Source organism: Panthera uncia, chromosome A2 (assembly GCF_023721935.1).
Source record: "Panthera uncia isolate 11264 chromosome A2, Puncia_PCG_1.0, whole genome shotgun sequence".
Classification (NCBI taxonomy): Eukaryota; Metazoa; Chordata; class Mammalia; order Carnivora; family Felidae; genus Panthera; species Panthera uncia.
The window spans coordinates 668,568-682,129 of NC_064816.1; the positions used below are offsets into that span (position 1 = coordinate 668,568).

The 13,562-nt window shown below is 62.7% G+C and overlaps 1 protein-coding gene across 3 annotated transcripts in view; it reads left to right on the plus strand.

The window, feature by feature from the left end:
* Positions 1-545: 545 nt before the first annotated feature.
* DAZAP1 (DAZ associated protein 1) overlaps positions 546-13,562 on the plus strand; it is an 18,718-nt gene continuing 5,701 nt past the window's right edge. Inside the window, exons 1-6 of one of the 3 annotated variants that reach the window (XM_049639515.1) lie at positions 546-809; positions 8,450-8,490; positions 9,114-9,280; positions 9,566-9,631; positions 11,510-11,620; positions 12,875-12,923. In XM_049639515.1, the coding sequence (XP_049495472.1) occupies positions 781-809; positions 8,450-8,490; positions 9,114-9,280; positions 9,566-9,631; positions 11,510-11,620; positions 12,875-12,923 (463 nt within the window). In that variant the 5' untranslated portion in view covers positions 546-780. The remainder of the gene's footprint in view (positions 810-8,449; positions 8,491-9,113; positions 9,281-9,565; positions 9,632-11,509; positions 11,621-12,874; positions 12,924-13,562) is intronic. The other 2 variants (XM_049639516.1, XM_049639517.1) reach the window with 2 other exon arrangements.

The window sequence follows — 13,562 nt, forward strand, 5'->3', positions numbered from 1 at the left end:
CCTAGCCCCGGGCTGCAGGGCCGTCCTGCGGGGCGCTCACGGGCGTGCCCGGCGTCCACCCGCGGTTCCATCTGCGGACGGGGCCCGGAGGGCCCTCCCACCCACCGTCACCGCGGTCTCGCCGGCAGCCGCCGCTGCAGCCGCCAGCCCCTCCCGGGAGACGAGTTCCGGGAAGTAGCGGAGGTGCAGGCGTGGGGAGGGGCGCCTCCACCCGGCGTGACCCCGCGCCGGGCGTGGCCTTTGCCCACTGTTGACCCCGCGCGCCACTTCCGACCCGAACTCAAACAAGGAAGCCAAGCCGCGCCTGCGCCCCGCGGTGCCTAGCTCGGAGCGCCTAAGCGCGAACGCGCACGCACGCAGCACGCAGCACGCACGCGGCTCGGCCCGCGAGCCCCCCTCCGCGGGGTGGGGACGACGCCGGCGCAGGGGGGACTCCACTTCCCAGAACACCCTGCGGCGACGCCGAGAGCCGAGGAGGACCGAGGCCGCCGCGCGGTGGTGGCTACCGCACGCAAGGCACGCACGCAGGAACGCACGCACTTAGGCGGGCGCACCCCTGGCCCCGCCCCCGGAGGCCCCGTGCGGGAGCGCGCCCGGGCGTGCGCAGGGCGGCGGCGCGGGCGCGGTGGCGCGCGGTGACCGTTGGCGCTGAGGGGAGGAGGCAGCGCGGCCGCCGCCGTTGCGCAGATCCGGGCCGCGGCTGTGGGGAGGGCGCCGGGGCCGGTGACCTTCCGGAGGCGGGAGCGAGCCAGGGGGCCCGGGACGCCGAGCGCCGCCGCCATGAACAACTCGGGCGCTGACGAGATCGGGTGAGGACGCGCCGGCCTGCGCCGTCGCCGCCCAGACGCCGCCCCGGCCCCCGTCAAGGTCACGCCGCCGGGCCGCGCTGGGGCCCGGTGGCCTGGGGGTCCGCGCACCCGGGACGCGGCGGGGGGGGGGGTTGGCGAGCGGGATCCTGGGAGTCCGGCGTCCCGCCGCTTCCTGGCCAGGGCGCCCCTGGGAGGGTCGGGGGGGTCCCCGCTGCTTCCTGCCTGAGGTGGACTCGGAACGGGAGCTCCCGGCGGGTGGGGGGGGGTGTCAGGACGTCCCCGCCGCCGCCGCCGCGCCCGACTTTCCCGCTGGGGGATCGGACGCGGGAAACTGGGGATCTGGGTCGTCTCGTTCGCCCCCCGCGCCTGGATTTTTTGCTGGGGGACCCGGAACGGGGCTCTGGGAGCGCCCGCAGGGACCCCGCCGCTTCCTGGCTGAGCGGGACCCGCAACGGGAGCTCCGGAGGGGTCTGGGGCGCCTTGTCTTCCGCCTCGCTTGCACTTCCCGGTGGCGGAGCCCGAGCGGAAACGGGAGGGTTCTGGGGCGCCCGGGGCTCCCCCGCCCCCAGCCCGCGCACCAACTTGGCGGGTCGGCGCACGTGGCGGGCCCGGCCCCGGAGTGCCAGTTGTGCCGCCGCGCAGAACTTGCTCCAGCCGGGCCTCGGGGTGGCGGCTCGCCCCGTTTCCGCTCTTGGCCCCTTCCCGAAGTGCTAAGAACGCGGAAGGTTCGCAGACCGAGGGCTCGGGGGCGAAGGTCACGGGGCGGGGGGGCGGTTGGGGCCGGAGCCCTCGGCAGCGTGTCCGTCTCCGAGCGCCCGCGCCCTCTGAGGGGTCTGCAGCTGGAGCCCCTTGCGGCTCGCGCCCCGCGACAGCCGTGCCGGGTGGTGGACAGCAGAGGCCCGCTTCCCGGGGCCTCTGCTCGAGCAGCTACTAGTGGGGAGTTGGTGTCGCAATTACAGCCCGTGTGATGCTCACGCGGCCCGGAGCGGAGCCCGAGATCCCCGAGGGGCTCGGAAATCCATTTGTGCCCTAGTTCGGGGCTCGGACTAGTTTTCTTTGCAGACACTGGCTCCTGCGCGGCCGGCGTGGTTTTTCGGTTACATTTCTGCGGCGGCCCCGGGGCGGGTGCGCGTGTCCCCACGCCCGGAGCTTTGAAGAGGCGCGGGTTGGTGGTCAAGCGCTGGGTTCGGTAAGTCCTTGTGCGGCCTCCAGGTCCAGGTTACCACACGGGCGGACGTGACAGGCATGTTGTGCCCCCCCCCCTCCCCGAAAAGGGCGCACCGCAGCGGCCCAGGAGGGAGACCCTTAGCTCCCCGCTGAGCTTGTCAGGGGCGGCGGGGGGGGGGGGGGGGGGGCGCCCCCCTTTTTTCTGCGGGTCAGGTAGGGGGGGGGGGGGGGGTCGCAGCGTGTCTGACTGGAAACCAGGGAACAGGGACACCGTGCTCCAGAGACGGGGCAGAGTCTGACGGAAGAGAGTGTGCACCTGTCACCTCCCCATGGCCGTGGCCTTCCGGAGCGCTGCCCGAAGTGCGGGGTCCCTCACCAGGGCCAGCAGCGGTTAGGAGGGAAGGGAGCCTGGAGACCCCGAGACCCGCCCTCGGGTGCGCTGCCAGGGCCCGAGCCTGGGTCTGCCGAGGCCGTGGAGCTGGCGGTGGGGCCGGGAGCCAGGGGGCCTGGTTCCCTTCCCCTCTCCCCTCGAAAACCCACCCCAATCGCCCACCTTTGAAAGTTGTCAAGACGGGTCCCCGAAATCTCTTCGTGTTTTGCAAGTAGAAATCTGTCGCCAGGAAGTATCGATCGGTCTCTTTTCCCAGAGTATGCTTGTCTCCACTCCGTCCAGTGGGGTTTCGGGGTCCACTTTGGTCTCCTTGCCATCACATCCTGGGGCGGGGGGGGGGGTGTCCCTTGGGCCCCCTGACGAGCCCTGATGCTGTTTCCCGTGAGGGGACCGCACCTGCCTGCTTTGGGGCGGTTCCCACACAGGAGCTCCTGTTGTGCCCAGAGCCAGGTGATGGTGATGGCAGACGTGACCGGGACGTGACAGGTCCGAGTGACGCCCTGTGAGCTGCGTCTTCATCTCCGGTCTCCTCTGCTCTGGTCTTTGGCCAGCCTCGTACTGAGGGAGCTCTTGATAGGTGGGAAGGGCTTGCTCCCCCTTTGCTAGCAGGAGCCCCGTGTGTGGGGCGCCCACCAGCGTACGAATGTACTCGTGAGTTTGAGTCTTCGACGAAAGGGAGCCCCACCAGGTGGTGACCGTACCTGAGCTGGCTCAGGTTCCTCTGAAGCGAAGGCTGTGGGGAGAGAGGAGGCTGGTGGGAACCGGGGTCCCGACTGTCCCAATCAGCCAGAGCAGAGGGAGGGCCGGGTCTCGAGGGCAGAGGGGCGATAGGAGCAGCAGCGTCACGTGTGGCCACATGGGGCAGATGTGTGACGGGCTGATAGCCTCCCTTCTGAGCCAGGGACCCGGGGACGGACGCTCACCTTGCCGGGGTCGGCACTGAGCCCTCGTTCCCCTGCCGTAACCTCAGGAAGTCGGTTTCGTGGAGGGTCTCTCGCGATTCTGACTCTGGAACCGGTGTGGGCACAAGGCTTCAGGGACCCCGAAGGCGCCTGGGATCTTGTGGGTGCTCGTGAGCGCTCGGCAGGGGCCGGTTCCTGTTAGGACAGAGCCCGCTCGTGTGGTGGAACTGGAGAGAGGTCGGGGGAGGATTTCATGTGGCACGTGTCTTACTAGTAGGACGGGGCCAACTGGACACTCTCAAGGGGAGAGTCCGTGGGAGAGAACTGACTCCAGGGAGAGAAGGCAAAGTGGCGTCCGGGTCACTTTGAGAGGCGGTGCGGGCAGGCAGCGGGAGGCCGAGGCCGCTGGAGCCAGAAGCACAGAAAGTGGGTGACCCCAGCTGCCCCAGCAGCCCAGTGATCCTCTGAGTGCTGGCAGGATGGGGCCAGAGGCCTGGGCCTTGAGGGGCAGGGACTCGTTAGCTACCCGCTTTCACTAGCGCCTGGGAGGTGGGGAGAGTCCTGATGGTCTGGTCAGAGGGGTCATGCTTGGGGAGGGGGGCGGTGAGACCTGAACGGGCGGAGGGTAGAGATGCTCCCGTTGGCATTTTGGAGCTGTTCTGGGACAGGGTTTCTCCCCAGCACTGCTGCCATTTGGGGCATCCTGGGCACCGCGGGGGCGAGCAGCATCCCTGGCCCCCACACACTCAGTCCCAGGAGCACCCCTGCTTGTGAGAATCTCAGACGTCCCCAGGTATTGCGCAGTGTCACCTGGGGGCAAGATCACTCTAAGTGAGACACCTGTCTGACGTCTGCTCTTTTCAGCCTGGTTCCCAGTGTGTCCCTGCCGCTTGTTCCCCTGGTTTAGCTCTTGTTTCCCGTAGGGGGAACTAGTCTGACGCCTGTAGAGGGGGTCGTGGTGTTGGGAGAGCCTCTCTGGTCGATTTCATTCTGTTTTCAGGTTCGCATCTGGTCGAGCACCTTGACCGGTGGTGCGCCCTCCTCACAAGCAGAAACTCACCCAGAGTACCTCACCAGTGACACCCTTCCTAGAGCACCTGCTGGGAGCTGGGCCCGAACTTTGTCCCCCAGGTCCAGCCCTTTCCTCTGCAGGGCAGACCGAGGTTTAGAAGGGCAGGGGACTTGCCCAGGGACCCCTAAGACGAGCCAGAGCTGGGAGTCCCGTGCTCTTGGTGAGCCAGGAGAGCCCTTGTAGGGAATGGCAGGGATCGGGGCCAGGCCCAAATGTGTACATTTTGTCCCTCAATGAGGTGGTGCTGTCGTCACAGGGTGACTGTCTCCATCACAGTGTCACACCCGGTCAGAATTGTGAGTAGCGTTTTCAGCAGGAGGTCACTTGTTTGAGGCTCTTGCCGGGTACCAGGGTGTGTGTGTGTGGGGGGGAGGAGCTTACAGTGGAAGGCTGCAGGCATCGGGAGCTAATGCCAGGCACTGGGGGTGTCCTGGGGTTCTCTCCTGAATGTGTCACTCAACCCCCACATTGGTCGGGGGGGGGGGGTGATCTCACTTTGCTGGCAGGAGGGAAGCCTGAGCTGCTGAGGGCAGGGCCAGCAGAGGCAGGTTCTGGGGTAAGGGCTGAGCCCCAACAGTTGCCTTCCGGGTCTTTTCTTCTGTTGCAGTGGGAGGGCCAGAAGTGGGGTGGCTCCCTGGCGTCTGGGCCGGTGCTGTGTGTTCCTCCTCAGGCTGCTTCCCTCCCTACGGGGGGAAACAGGACATACTTAGGGACACAGGGTCCCAGTGTGACCACACCAGAGGAGCAGGAAAGTGCGAGCAGGGGCTCTGGGTTGTGTGTCTTTAAGTTGAAAGGGCTGTTGCTAAACAACCAGGATCAGTCCTGGGCCCTCTGCTTCTCGCCCTCCAGAGCTAAGCTAAGCTCTGTCGCACTGCTGCCTTACTGGTGGCTGTCTCACCAGGCACGGTGGCACTTTCTGAAGCCTGCAAGCATGCTGCCGAGGGGCAGAGCCTGCAGTGGCTGGCCTGGGCCAGGGGAAGCTGCCGAAGATTTACTTTCTGGCAGAAACAGCACGCGGCTGCCCTAAAGTACACAGAGCTGGAGCGGGGCCGTGCTCCAGAGCAGGGTTCAGTCTCAGTGGGTGGGCAAGGGGGAGAGTCCACCAGGGCCTGGTGCCTGGGTTACCCTTGCAGAGCCCCTTCCGAGAGGAGGTCAGCAGGAGGCCCTGGACGGCCTCTCCCTGGCTCTCTGGGTGGTGGTATTGCCCATTCCCCCTCAAGAACCTGACTCTCGGTCACCTGGGAGAGCCAGGAGGTCCCCTTGGCCGTCTGTGGGGTTTGGGGACTGGGGGGGGGGGGCCCTGACTTTCAGCTTCTGCTGAGTAATGACTCTCGTGCGCTTAAGAGCAGGGAAGGGCTGGAGGGGGAACCACACAGTCAGCCATCCGCTTAGTCTGCAGGGTCCCGTGTGTGAGCACCCATTGGCACCTGAGAGCCGCACGCTGCCAGGTGAGCGTGTCTGGGCCGCCCCGGGATGGCTGCTGGGGTGAACGGTCTCACGCTCGGCGCCAGGCGTGCGTGCACATCCGTGTTGACCGGTCAGGGTTTTGCTGCCCGGGCAGCAGTGGAGCCGTGCCTGGCCGGGCCCCGCTGGGCCTGCTAAACGCACTGTGGTCTCTGAGGCTCAGAGGTTGGGGCTTTGTGCTGGGGCTCTGGAGGGGCCCTACGCAGGACCTTCCGGAACCTGTTGGCACCTTCTGTCTGCGGACCAGGGAAAGTATGCCCTTGGAGCAGGAGGAGAGGAAGTAGAAAGCCAGAGAGCAGCTAGCGCTGAAGCCTGGAGCTCTCTTCCCCGAGTGACCAGCTGTGCCTGTCGGGGCAGGTCCCCTAGAGCCTGCAGCCGGGAAATCTGGAGTCCCGTTGTTTCCGCAGTGAGGGAACTCTCTCGGAGCTTATGGTTTTATAGACCTTGAGCTTGCAGAACATTGCAAAATGGTCACCAAGGTCCCTAGATGCTCTTTCCCAGCCAGACCCCCCAGGTTTACGTTTTGCCCCATTTGTGCGTCCCCTCCCATACTCCGCGTCCGTCTTTTGTGAAGTCTTGGGGAGTGAGCAGAGCCCTGTGTCCCTCTGTGAACAAGAATATTCTCTGAAATCAGCACGGCACAACAAAACGAGAGCACAGCGTTGTTGCCTTTTTACCATCCAGTCCACAGGGCAGTCTAGGTTGTCAGTTGTGTGGGTGATGGTATTTCTGGTCTTTTCTCCCTCGTGTCTGATTTTGAAATTTAAATAAGGGCTGGAACCAAGACTGGTCAGACGAGTTCCTTCCTTCCTTCCTAGGCCTGCCGGTGGTGAAGGATTGGGTTGCTTGGAAGGATACCTGCTTATGACCTTGCCGTTTTGGCCGGAGGCATGCTAGATAGAGGCTGGTGCGTGGCTCGGAAAGTTAGGTTTTGTTTTGTTTTGTTGAAGAATGCTCGGGGTCTCTTTTTCCTGCATGAATTTGCGTTTTCACAGCAAACCCTTGTTCGCTACTGTGTGGAAGGGGTGGGCCGGCACGCGGCTCCGAGGCGGCTCCTCCTCCGGGGTGCCAGCCGGCCTGGGGGCCTGCAGCCACTCATCGGCTGGGCGCCGGGCCCTGCGAGGGCGGGCCGTCCTGAGTCCCGGCTTGCTCTGGGCAGCGCCCTGGGCCTCTGGGGAGGCCTCCCTCCCGCGGGAGCGTTTGGAGGTGGGAAGGAGCCTGGCCTGGCTCTGAAGGGTACTAGGAGACACGGGCTTAAGTTAATGAGGCCTAAATGGAGGCCTCCCTCAGCTGCTTGATCAGCACGTTCCCTGAAACTTGCCCCTTACGGAGCTGCCTCGGCCAGATGTGCCTGCCCGGTGCCCCCCTCCCTGGACCGTGGCGGCCGGCTTGCGGGCATTTTGAGGCTGGTACTGGGTACCTGTCTGGTGGTGGGAATGGTTTCTCACGCACCGTGCGCGAGTTGCCTGTTCTCAGAGAACAGGCCACGGTAGGAACGAGCCCAGGGCGGGCACGCGGGGGTTTGTCCTGGGGTGGAGGGTGGGGCACCCTGTCTGGCAGCCCTTCTTGGTTGCTTGGGAGTGCATTTGTCTTCAAGTCGCGCTCAGCTGCAGACGCCGGGACCGCGGAGCCCCGCGTCCCAGATGCGGACTGAGCCTTGGCCACTCGCTGGCATCTGAAGACCAATCAGGTGGCATCCAGGTCCCACTCTGAGGGTGACAGTGGTCATGCCCCCTTTTCCTGGGGGACGCCAGCAGCACAGAGCCGCCACCGCTGCAGTTGAAGCCCCTCCTCTGCCGAACCCGCTCTCTGGGTTCGTGGGGGGCCCGAGTGGTGCCTGAAGGGGCCTGTGGGTCTTGGAGATACGTGTGAGCTCTGCCCCAGTAAGGGCTGGAGTAGCTGTAGCACGCTGGCCTGTCTTGGGACGTGCCCCAGTGCCTCATTTCCCAGGCCTGGCCAGCCTGGGGGCATTGGGAACGGTGGACACCACCCTGTGGCCTGTTGGCGTTCTAGACCGCGCTAGAGGTGTGGTGTGCAGAAGAGGCAGGTAGGTGATAGTGCGATTCCTCTTGAAGGTTCCAGCCTGGGCTGCCTTGGGGCGGGAAGTATGGGCCAGGGTTCCAGTACTGAGTGATCTGTGGGTCCTTGCTCGTGACCATGTGGAAAATACCTGAGGCTTTAACCTAGAGCCCCCACCCCTGCTGCCGCTCTGGTTTGTTGAGTGTGCTTTCAGACCTCGACTTCTAAATCCACAGTATCTGCAAGAGCAGTGGGAAAGTGTGCCCCGTAACGCACCCCGGATCCTCTGCAGTTTGGGGGCTCCTGTTGGTGCATTTGGCAAGGTCTCGTTTTCTCACTGGTTTGGTCAGTGACGGTGTGTGTCTCTGGATGTGTCGTCTTTGCTTACGCGTCGTGACCCTCGCTCCCCGTCGTCTTGGTAGGTCTCGATGTCGTCATTCCTGTCTACACCTGGCAAGGCCAGGCGGTGGCCACGGTGGGCACACGGCGTTGCCACGATTGCATGGCACACGTCGGCACGTCTCCACCAGCTTCTTGTGGATTACCACCTGAGGAGGGGGCAGGTGGCTGACATGTTTGAGGCAAGGACTATCTTGACCCTAAACGTTTTCTTGTTGAATTGCAGGAAGCTCTTCGTGGGCGGTCTTGACTGGAGCACCACCCAAGGTAGGTGGTGGGGACTGCCTGTGTGCCAGGCACCGTGCCTCCCCTTGGTCGTGAACGCGTGTGAATTTGTGTCTAGCTACTACTTTTGAAGGGGAAGGGTTTCTTTCCTTCTCGGTTAGCTTACTGTCTTGGATTCTGAGGAGGAGGGGCACTGGACTGGGAGTCGTCCTGGTGTCCTGGCAGAGGTAGGGGAGGGACGTGGAGGGCAGGAGACGAGTGTGGAGGTCTGCAGGCTTGCTGGCGCAGTCGCTGAGTTCAGGCCCCGTGCAGGGCCCTAAGCAGCTTGTGGTAGTCGACGTTCCCGGTGGCCGCCTGGCTCCCCTCACACTTCACTTTTCAGATTGCCTTTGGCCACTGCCGTTGTCAGTCGCACCCTCGCTAATTCACGCAGAGACGTGTGCATCCGTGTCTAGGATCCCCAGTCCTTCCCCAGGGGCCTCCTGCCCTTTCCATCTTCAACCACCCCGTCCACTGATGTGCCAGTTTAGAAGTTGGTAGTTGCACTTCCCAGGTCAGCCAGAAGGGCCAGGAGCACGTGTGCGTGTGTGCTTACACACCTGCTGTGATGCTGTGCTTAACGCTCTGGTGTGTGTGTCTGTGTTTTTGTCCCAATCTCCGAGCAGAGACTCTACGCAGCTACTTTTCCCAATATGGAGAAGTTGTAGACTGTGTGATCATGAAAGATAAAACCACCAACCAGTCTCGAGGCTTTGGGTTTGTCAAATTTAAAGACCCAAACTGTGTGGGGACGGTGCTGGCCAGCAGACCACACACACTGGACGGCCGAAACGTAAGTGTCCTTCTTCAGAGTCTACCACCCGCACCCCCCCCCCCCCCCCACGCTGCGCATGGCCCCTTCAGCTGCGTCTGCCGCTGGGCTTAAGAGGTGCTCACGCCAAGGGGTGTTTTAGCGGGGTTGACTTAAGGGGTTGCAGCTCTGGGCTTCGGCTGTATGACGGAGTAGGTTGTGGACTTGGGGTGAATTGACGGGGGGCATGTGCTTGCTGGCCGTGCCGGCACGTTTCTGGAGGAAATAGCTTCGTGCTCACGATGGGCTCGTTTGAAACTTCTGCAGATCGACCCAAAGCCATGCACACCTCGGGGGATGCAGCCGGAGAGGACACGGCCGAAGGAAGGATGGGTAAGGGGCCGGGCTGGGTGAGGTGGCCTCTCGATGTGTCGTGTGCGTTCGTGGCCACAGTCGGAAGGAAATACACACCTCTGACCTGGTGTCTTTGCTCCTTACGATCGAGAGCAACAGAGGCCCAGTTCGGTATCTGAGCAGCCGAGGGTTGCTCGGGTCCATCCAATGGCGCACGTTGTTCATCTCATAGCCGAGAGAAGTGCTCTTCCTGGTCTGTCTTAGCGGGAGGAAAAAGACTGCTCGCACCCGTTTGTGATCCGGAACGGTCCGTTTTCTCCTCACTGGTGGTGGCTCCGCGCCTGCCCCAGGGGGGGACCCCGTGTCAGAGCGCCCTCTGCACCTGCCCCCCACCCCCTCTGCTTGCTGGCCGTGCCTGCCCAGGTGCTGCGGCTCAGGGGCAAGGGGCCGTTTGCCCGCATCCAAGAGCCTGCTCGCCGGTTGTTCGAACAACGGAGTCAGGATCCACCACTGTGGCGGCTCCTCGGGGATTCTCTGAGCGGCGTGTGGCCCTTGGTGCTCGGCCAACTGGAGCAGACCCGTGCTCCGTCCACTGTCACCCGTAGCTCCCCTTCCACCACCCAGCAGGTCTCAGAAGACTGTCATCCAGGAAGCCTTTGTCCAAACTAGCAGAGAGGCCTGGCCAGAGCCGGGCCGGAGGCAGAGGGCACATATCTGATCAGCGTGTCTGGGCCAGGGCCCGAGAACCTGAATTTCTAGCAGAGTCCAACTGCTTCTTGTAGACAAGGGCTTCAGACCCTTGAAACAGTTTTTATTTTTCCAATTCCCTATCGGGAAACTCTCTAGGAACTTTACAGAAAGATCGGAAGAGTAGTACGTCAGATATATCTGTTCGCTTCATCAGTTGCTAAGATTTTCCCGAAGTTGCCCGTGTTTCTGTCTCATCTCTGTGTCTCCCGCTCCTAAGTTCTGGAGTGTGCAGCTCCTGTAAGCACGTCCTCCCGCAGAACACCCACCCCCACGGCTGAAGCGGCAGCCGTGGTGCCCAGGGCCACCTGTGTCCAGACGGTGCGCTCGTGGCTCTGGGCTTCTTCCACAGGTGGCTGTCATACCTCTTCTCTTCAGACTGGAACCGAGGCCGCCACGTTCACGTTCCGTTTGGTTACTCGTGTTCTTTACTAAGACGGAACGGTCATGGAGGGTCACCGCATCTTGGTGGCATTTGACCCCTGTGTGGACCTGTGAGACCTCGCCCACCCCCAGAGTTCAGTCGTGTTGTCCAGAGCGGCTAGGACGACGTAGTCTGGGAGCCCCGTGGCCAGGGAGGATGAGGGGCACGTGAGGAATGCGGTGGGGAGGCAGCCCCCTGGGAGTGGGGGCTGAGGTCTGGTCCCCCACCTGGAGTCCAGCGCTTCCCCCCCAGGCGTGAGGCCGTCTGCAGAGAGGGAGGGATCGCTGCGGTCAGTTGAGGCAGGTGGCTTCTCGGTTACTGCAACTTCCCACGGTCCTCTTCGGTCGCCCACTAAAAACCCGGAAAGCTGTTAGTTTTCATCATCGCGGCCACCTTGCCCTCCTGAGGCCTTACTTTTCAGATCGTAGAGCCTTACGCTTTACAGCCGTTGTCGTTCGGAATAATCACGCACGGGACCCACCGCACGCTCCGTGCACACGCATTGGAAATGCAGTGGTGCCCGTGCTGCCGGGTCCCTGTCACCTTGGGACTCCCTGGGAAAATGGGAGAAGTTACAGTGGCTTGCCAGTTGTGTTTCTCTTTGGATTTAGTGGGGTTTGGGACTGTTTGGGTCTGGCTTTTCGCTGGTTCCTAAAACCAATGCCGAGTGTAGCCCACGTACGCACTGTAGAGACGGTTGTGAGGGTTCCCTGCACGGACTAACCATTTTCTCCCTCTTGAAACAGCAGAAAGGACCCAGGAGCGATAACAGTAAATCAAATAAGATATTTGTCGGTGGGATCCCTCACAATTGCGGTGAGACAGAGCTCAGGGAATACTTCAAGAAATTCGGAGTGGTGAGTTGTTCTGGGCCGGAGCACGGCAGGGCAGGGCGGGAGTGGTGGAGCCGAGTGTCCGCACAGGTTAGGCCTGGCCGCTGTCTCCTCGGGGCCTGTGTCTTCCGCAGAGCGGGCCCGAGCCCAGGAGAGGGGATGTGCGGCTTTTCCAGGCGCACGGTCGCTCGCCGGGCCGACCTCCCGAAAGGCCCTTCCGGTCAGCTGGAGGTGCCACAGTGCAGAGTGCTAGGATAGTGTCGGGGAGAAGCAGGGGTCGGTCTGGCGATGGGAGCCGGACTTCCGTGTCTCGTCGCGGGAGGAATGTTCCAGCCCAGGTCCTCAGAGCAGCCGTGCAGACCCTGCCATCTGGGAGGGCGCCGGCTCGGGCCCTGTGCTGCCCTGCTCCGGCAGCTCGCGCGTCCTGTGGGCCGCCGGGCACTCGTCCCCTGGCCGGGTGTCGTGAGAGATTCTTGAACCTGTCACCTGCTCGGTTTTTCGTCAGTGACAGCAGACCTTCTCCCCAGGCCGGTTCTGTTCCTGGAAGAGGCTGAAATCCATTAGAGTCTTCCTGGGGGGTTAGCATCACTTGTGCTCGGTTCTAGTAGGGCAAGCAGAAGAGGAGACGGGCAGCATGCAGGCTCGTGGGGGGAGGAGGAGGGGCGTCCCAGTCACCCGAAGCCAAGGCCTGGGGTCACCCCGGACCCCGACGGGCCGCACACCCTGTTGGTGGGCAGTCCCCTTGCCCTCCCTACTGCCTGTTTGTCGGGGGGCACCTGAGTGTGCCAAGGGCCCGGGCCCCGAACGAAGGGCGCCAGAGCATGTGGCGTTGTGCGCTCAGAGAGAGAAGAGATGCCGTCCTGGGGGGGGACGTCTGTCAGGGAGGGCTGAGCTGAGCTGACCGGGACACGGGCCCTTCCATCCTGGCGCCTGAGCCTTTGGGCTTGTCTGTGAAGGGAAAGGCGCGCTGTGGTCCTCACACCGCCCCACCCCCACCCCCCCCCCCCCAGCTGGAGTGTGGGGCCGGGTCCCTGGTGGCCCGGTGGCTCCGCGTGAGCACTTGGGGCAGAGGTGGCCTGTGCTTCCCTGTCTCGGGTCCCCTGAGTCTCGGGCGTCAAAGCCCATAAGGCCGGCCTCGGGGCCTCGGGGCCTCTGGACTTCCCCGGGGAGTGTCCGCACGCAGCCCCGAGCTGCCATTGCCTCGGGAGTTGTGTGGTAGCCAGGTGTGCTCGTGGCCGCCCGTGGCACCCGGATTCTCGAACACCGTCTCTCTTGCAGGTCACAGAAGTGGTCATGATCTACGACGCAGAGAAACAGAGGCCTCGAGGTAAAAGAGATGGAGTTTGTCCTTGACCTTCCCCTTCAGATGGCAAACTATCTCACACTTAGGTGGTGGTGGTAGCGAGCATTGCCTCAGAGGAGGATGATTTGGAGACATGATTAAAACATAGGCCCTTCCTGTGCAGCCCCAGCCTGTCTGCTTCCCAAGGTCAGACGTCCTAGGGTTTTTTTGGCTCGTTCTTTTGAAGTTTTTACAACTTGACATGAATTTTAACACGGTTTCTGTTTTTAAATGTGTACAGAAAGATCGGTGCTTTTTTTCAAACGGTGCGCTCATCACTCAGGGCCGCGTCCTGCTCGGAGTCCCCTGCCACCCCCGCCCCGCCCCGTCCCGGCAGGCCTCATTCCATGGCGTCAGGCTAGGTCTGCCCCAGCTCGGCTTGAACGTGACTTGACTTTACTCATCCCATGCTTTTTTTTTTGTTTTTCTCGTTTCCTGTTCCCCTAAGACTGGGGCAGCGGGAGGAGGGTGAGGAGCTGCCTCAGTGCATCCCCATGAGGTTCCTGGGGCTGGGACAGCGGACACCCAATTTCTGTGCCCCCCCTTTTCCTTTTTTTTCTTTCTTTTTTTTTCCCCCCTTTTTTCTTCTTTTTTTTTTTTTTTTTTTTTTTTTTTTTTTTTTTT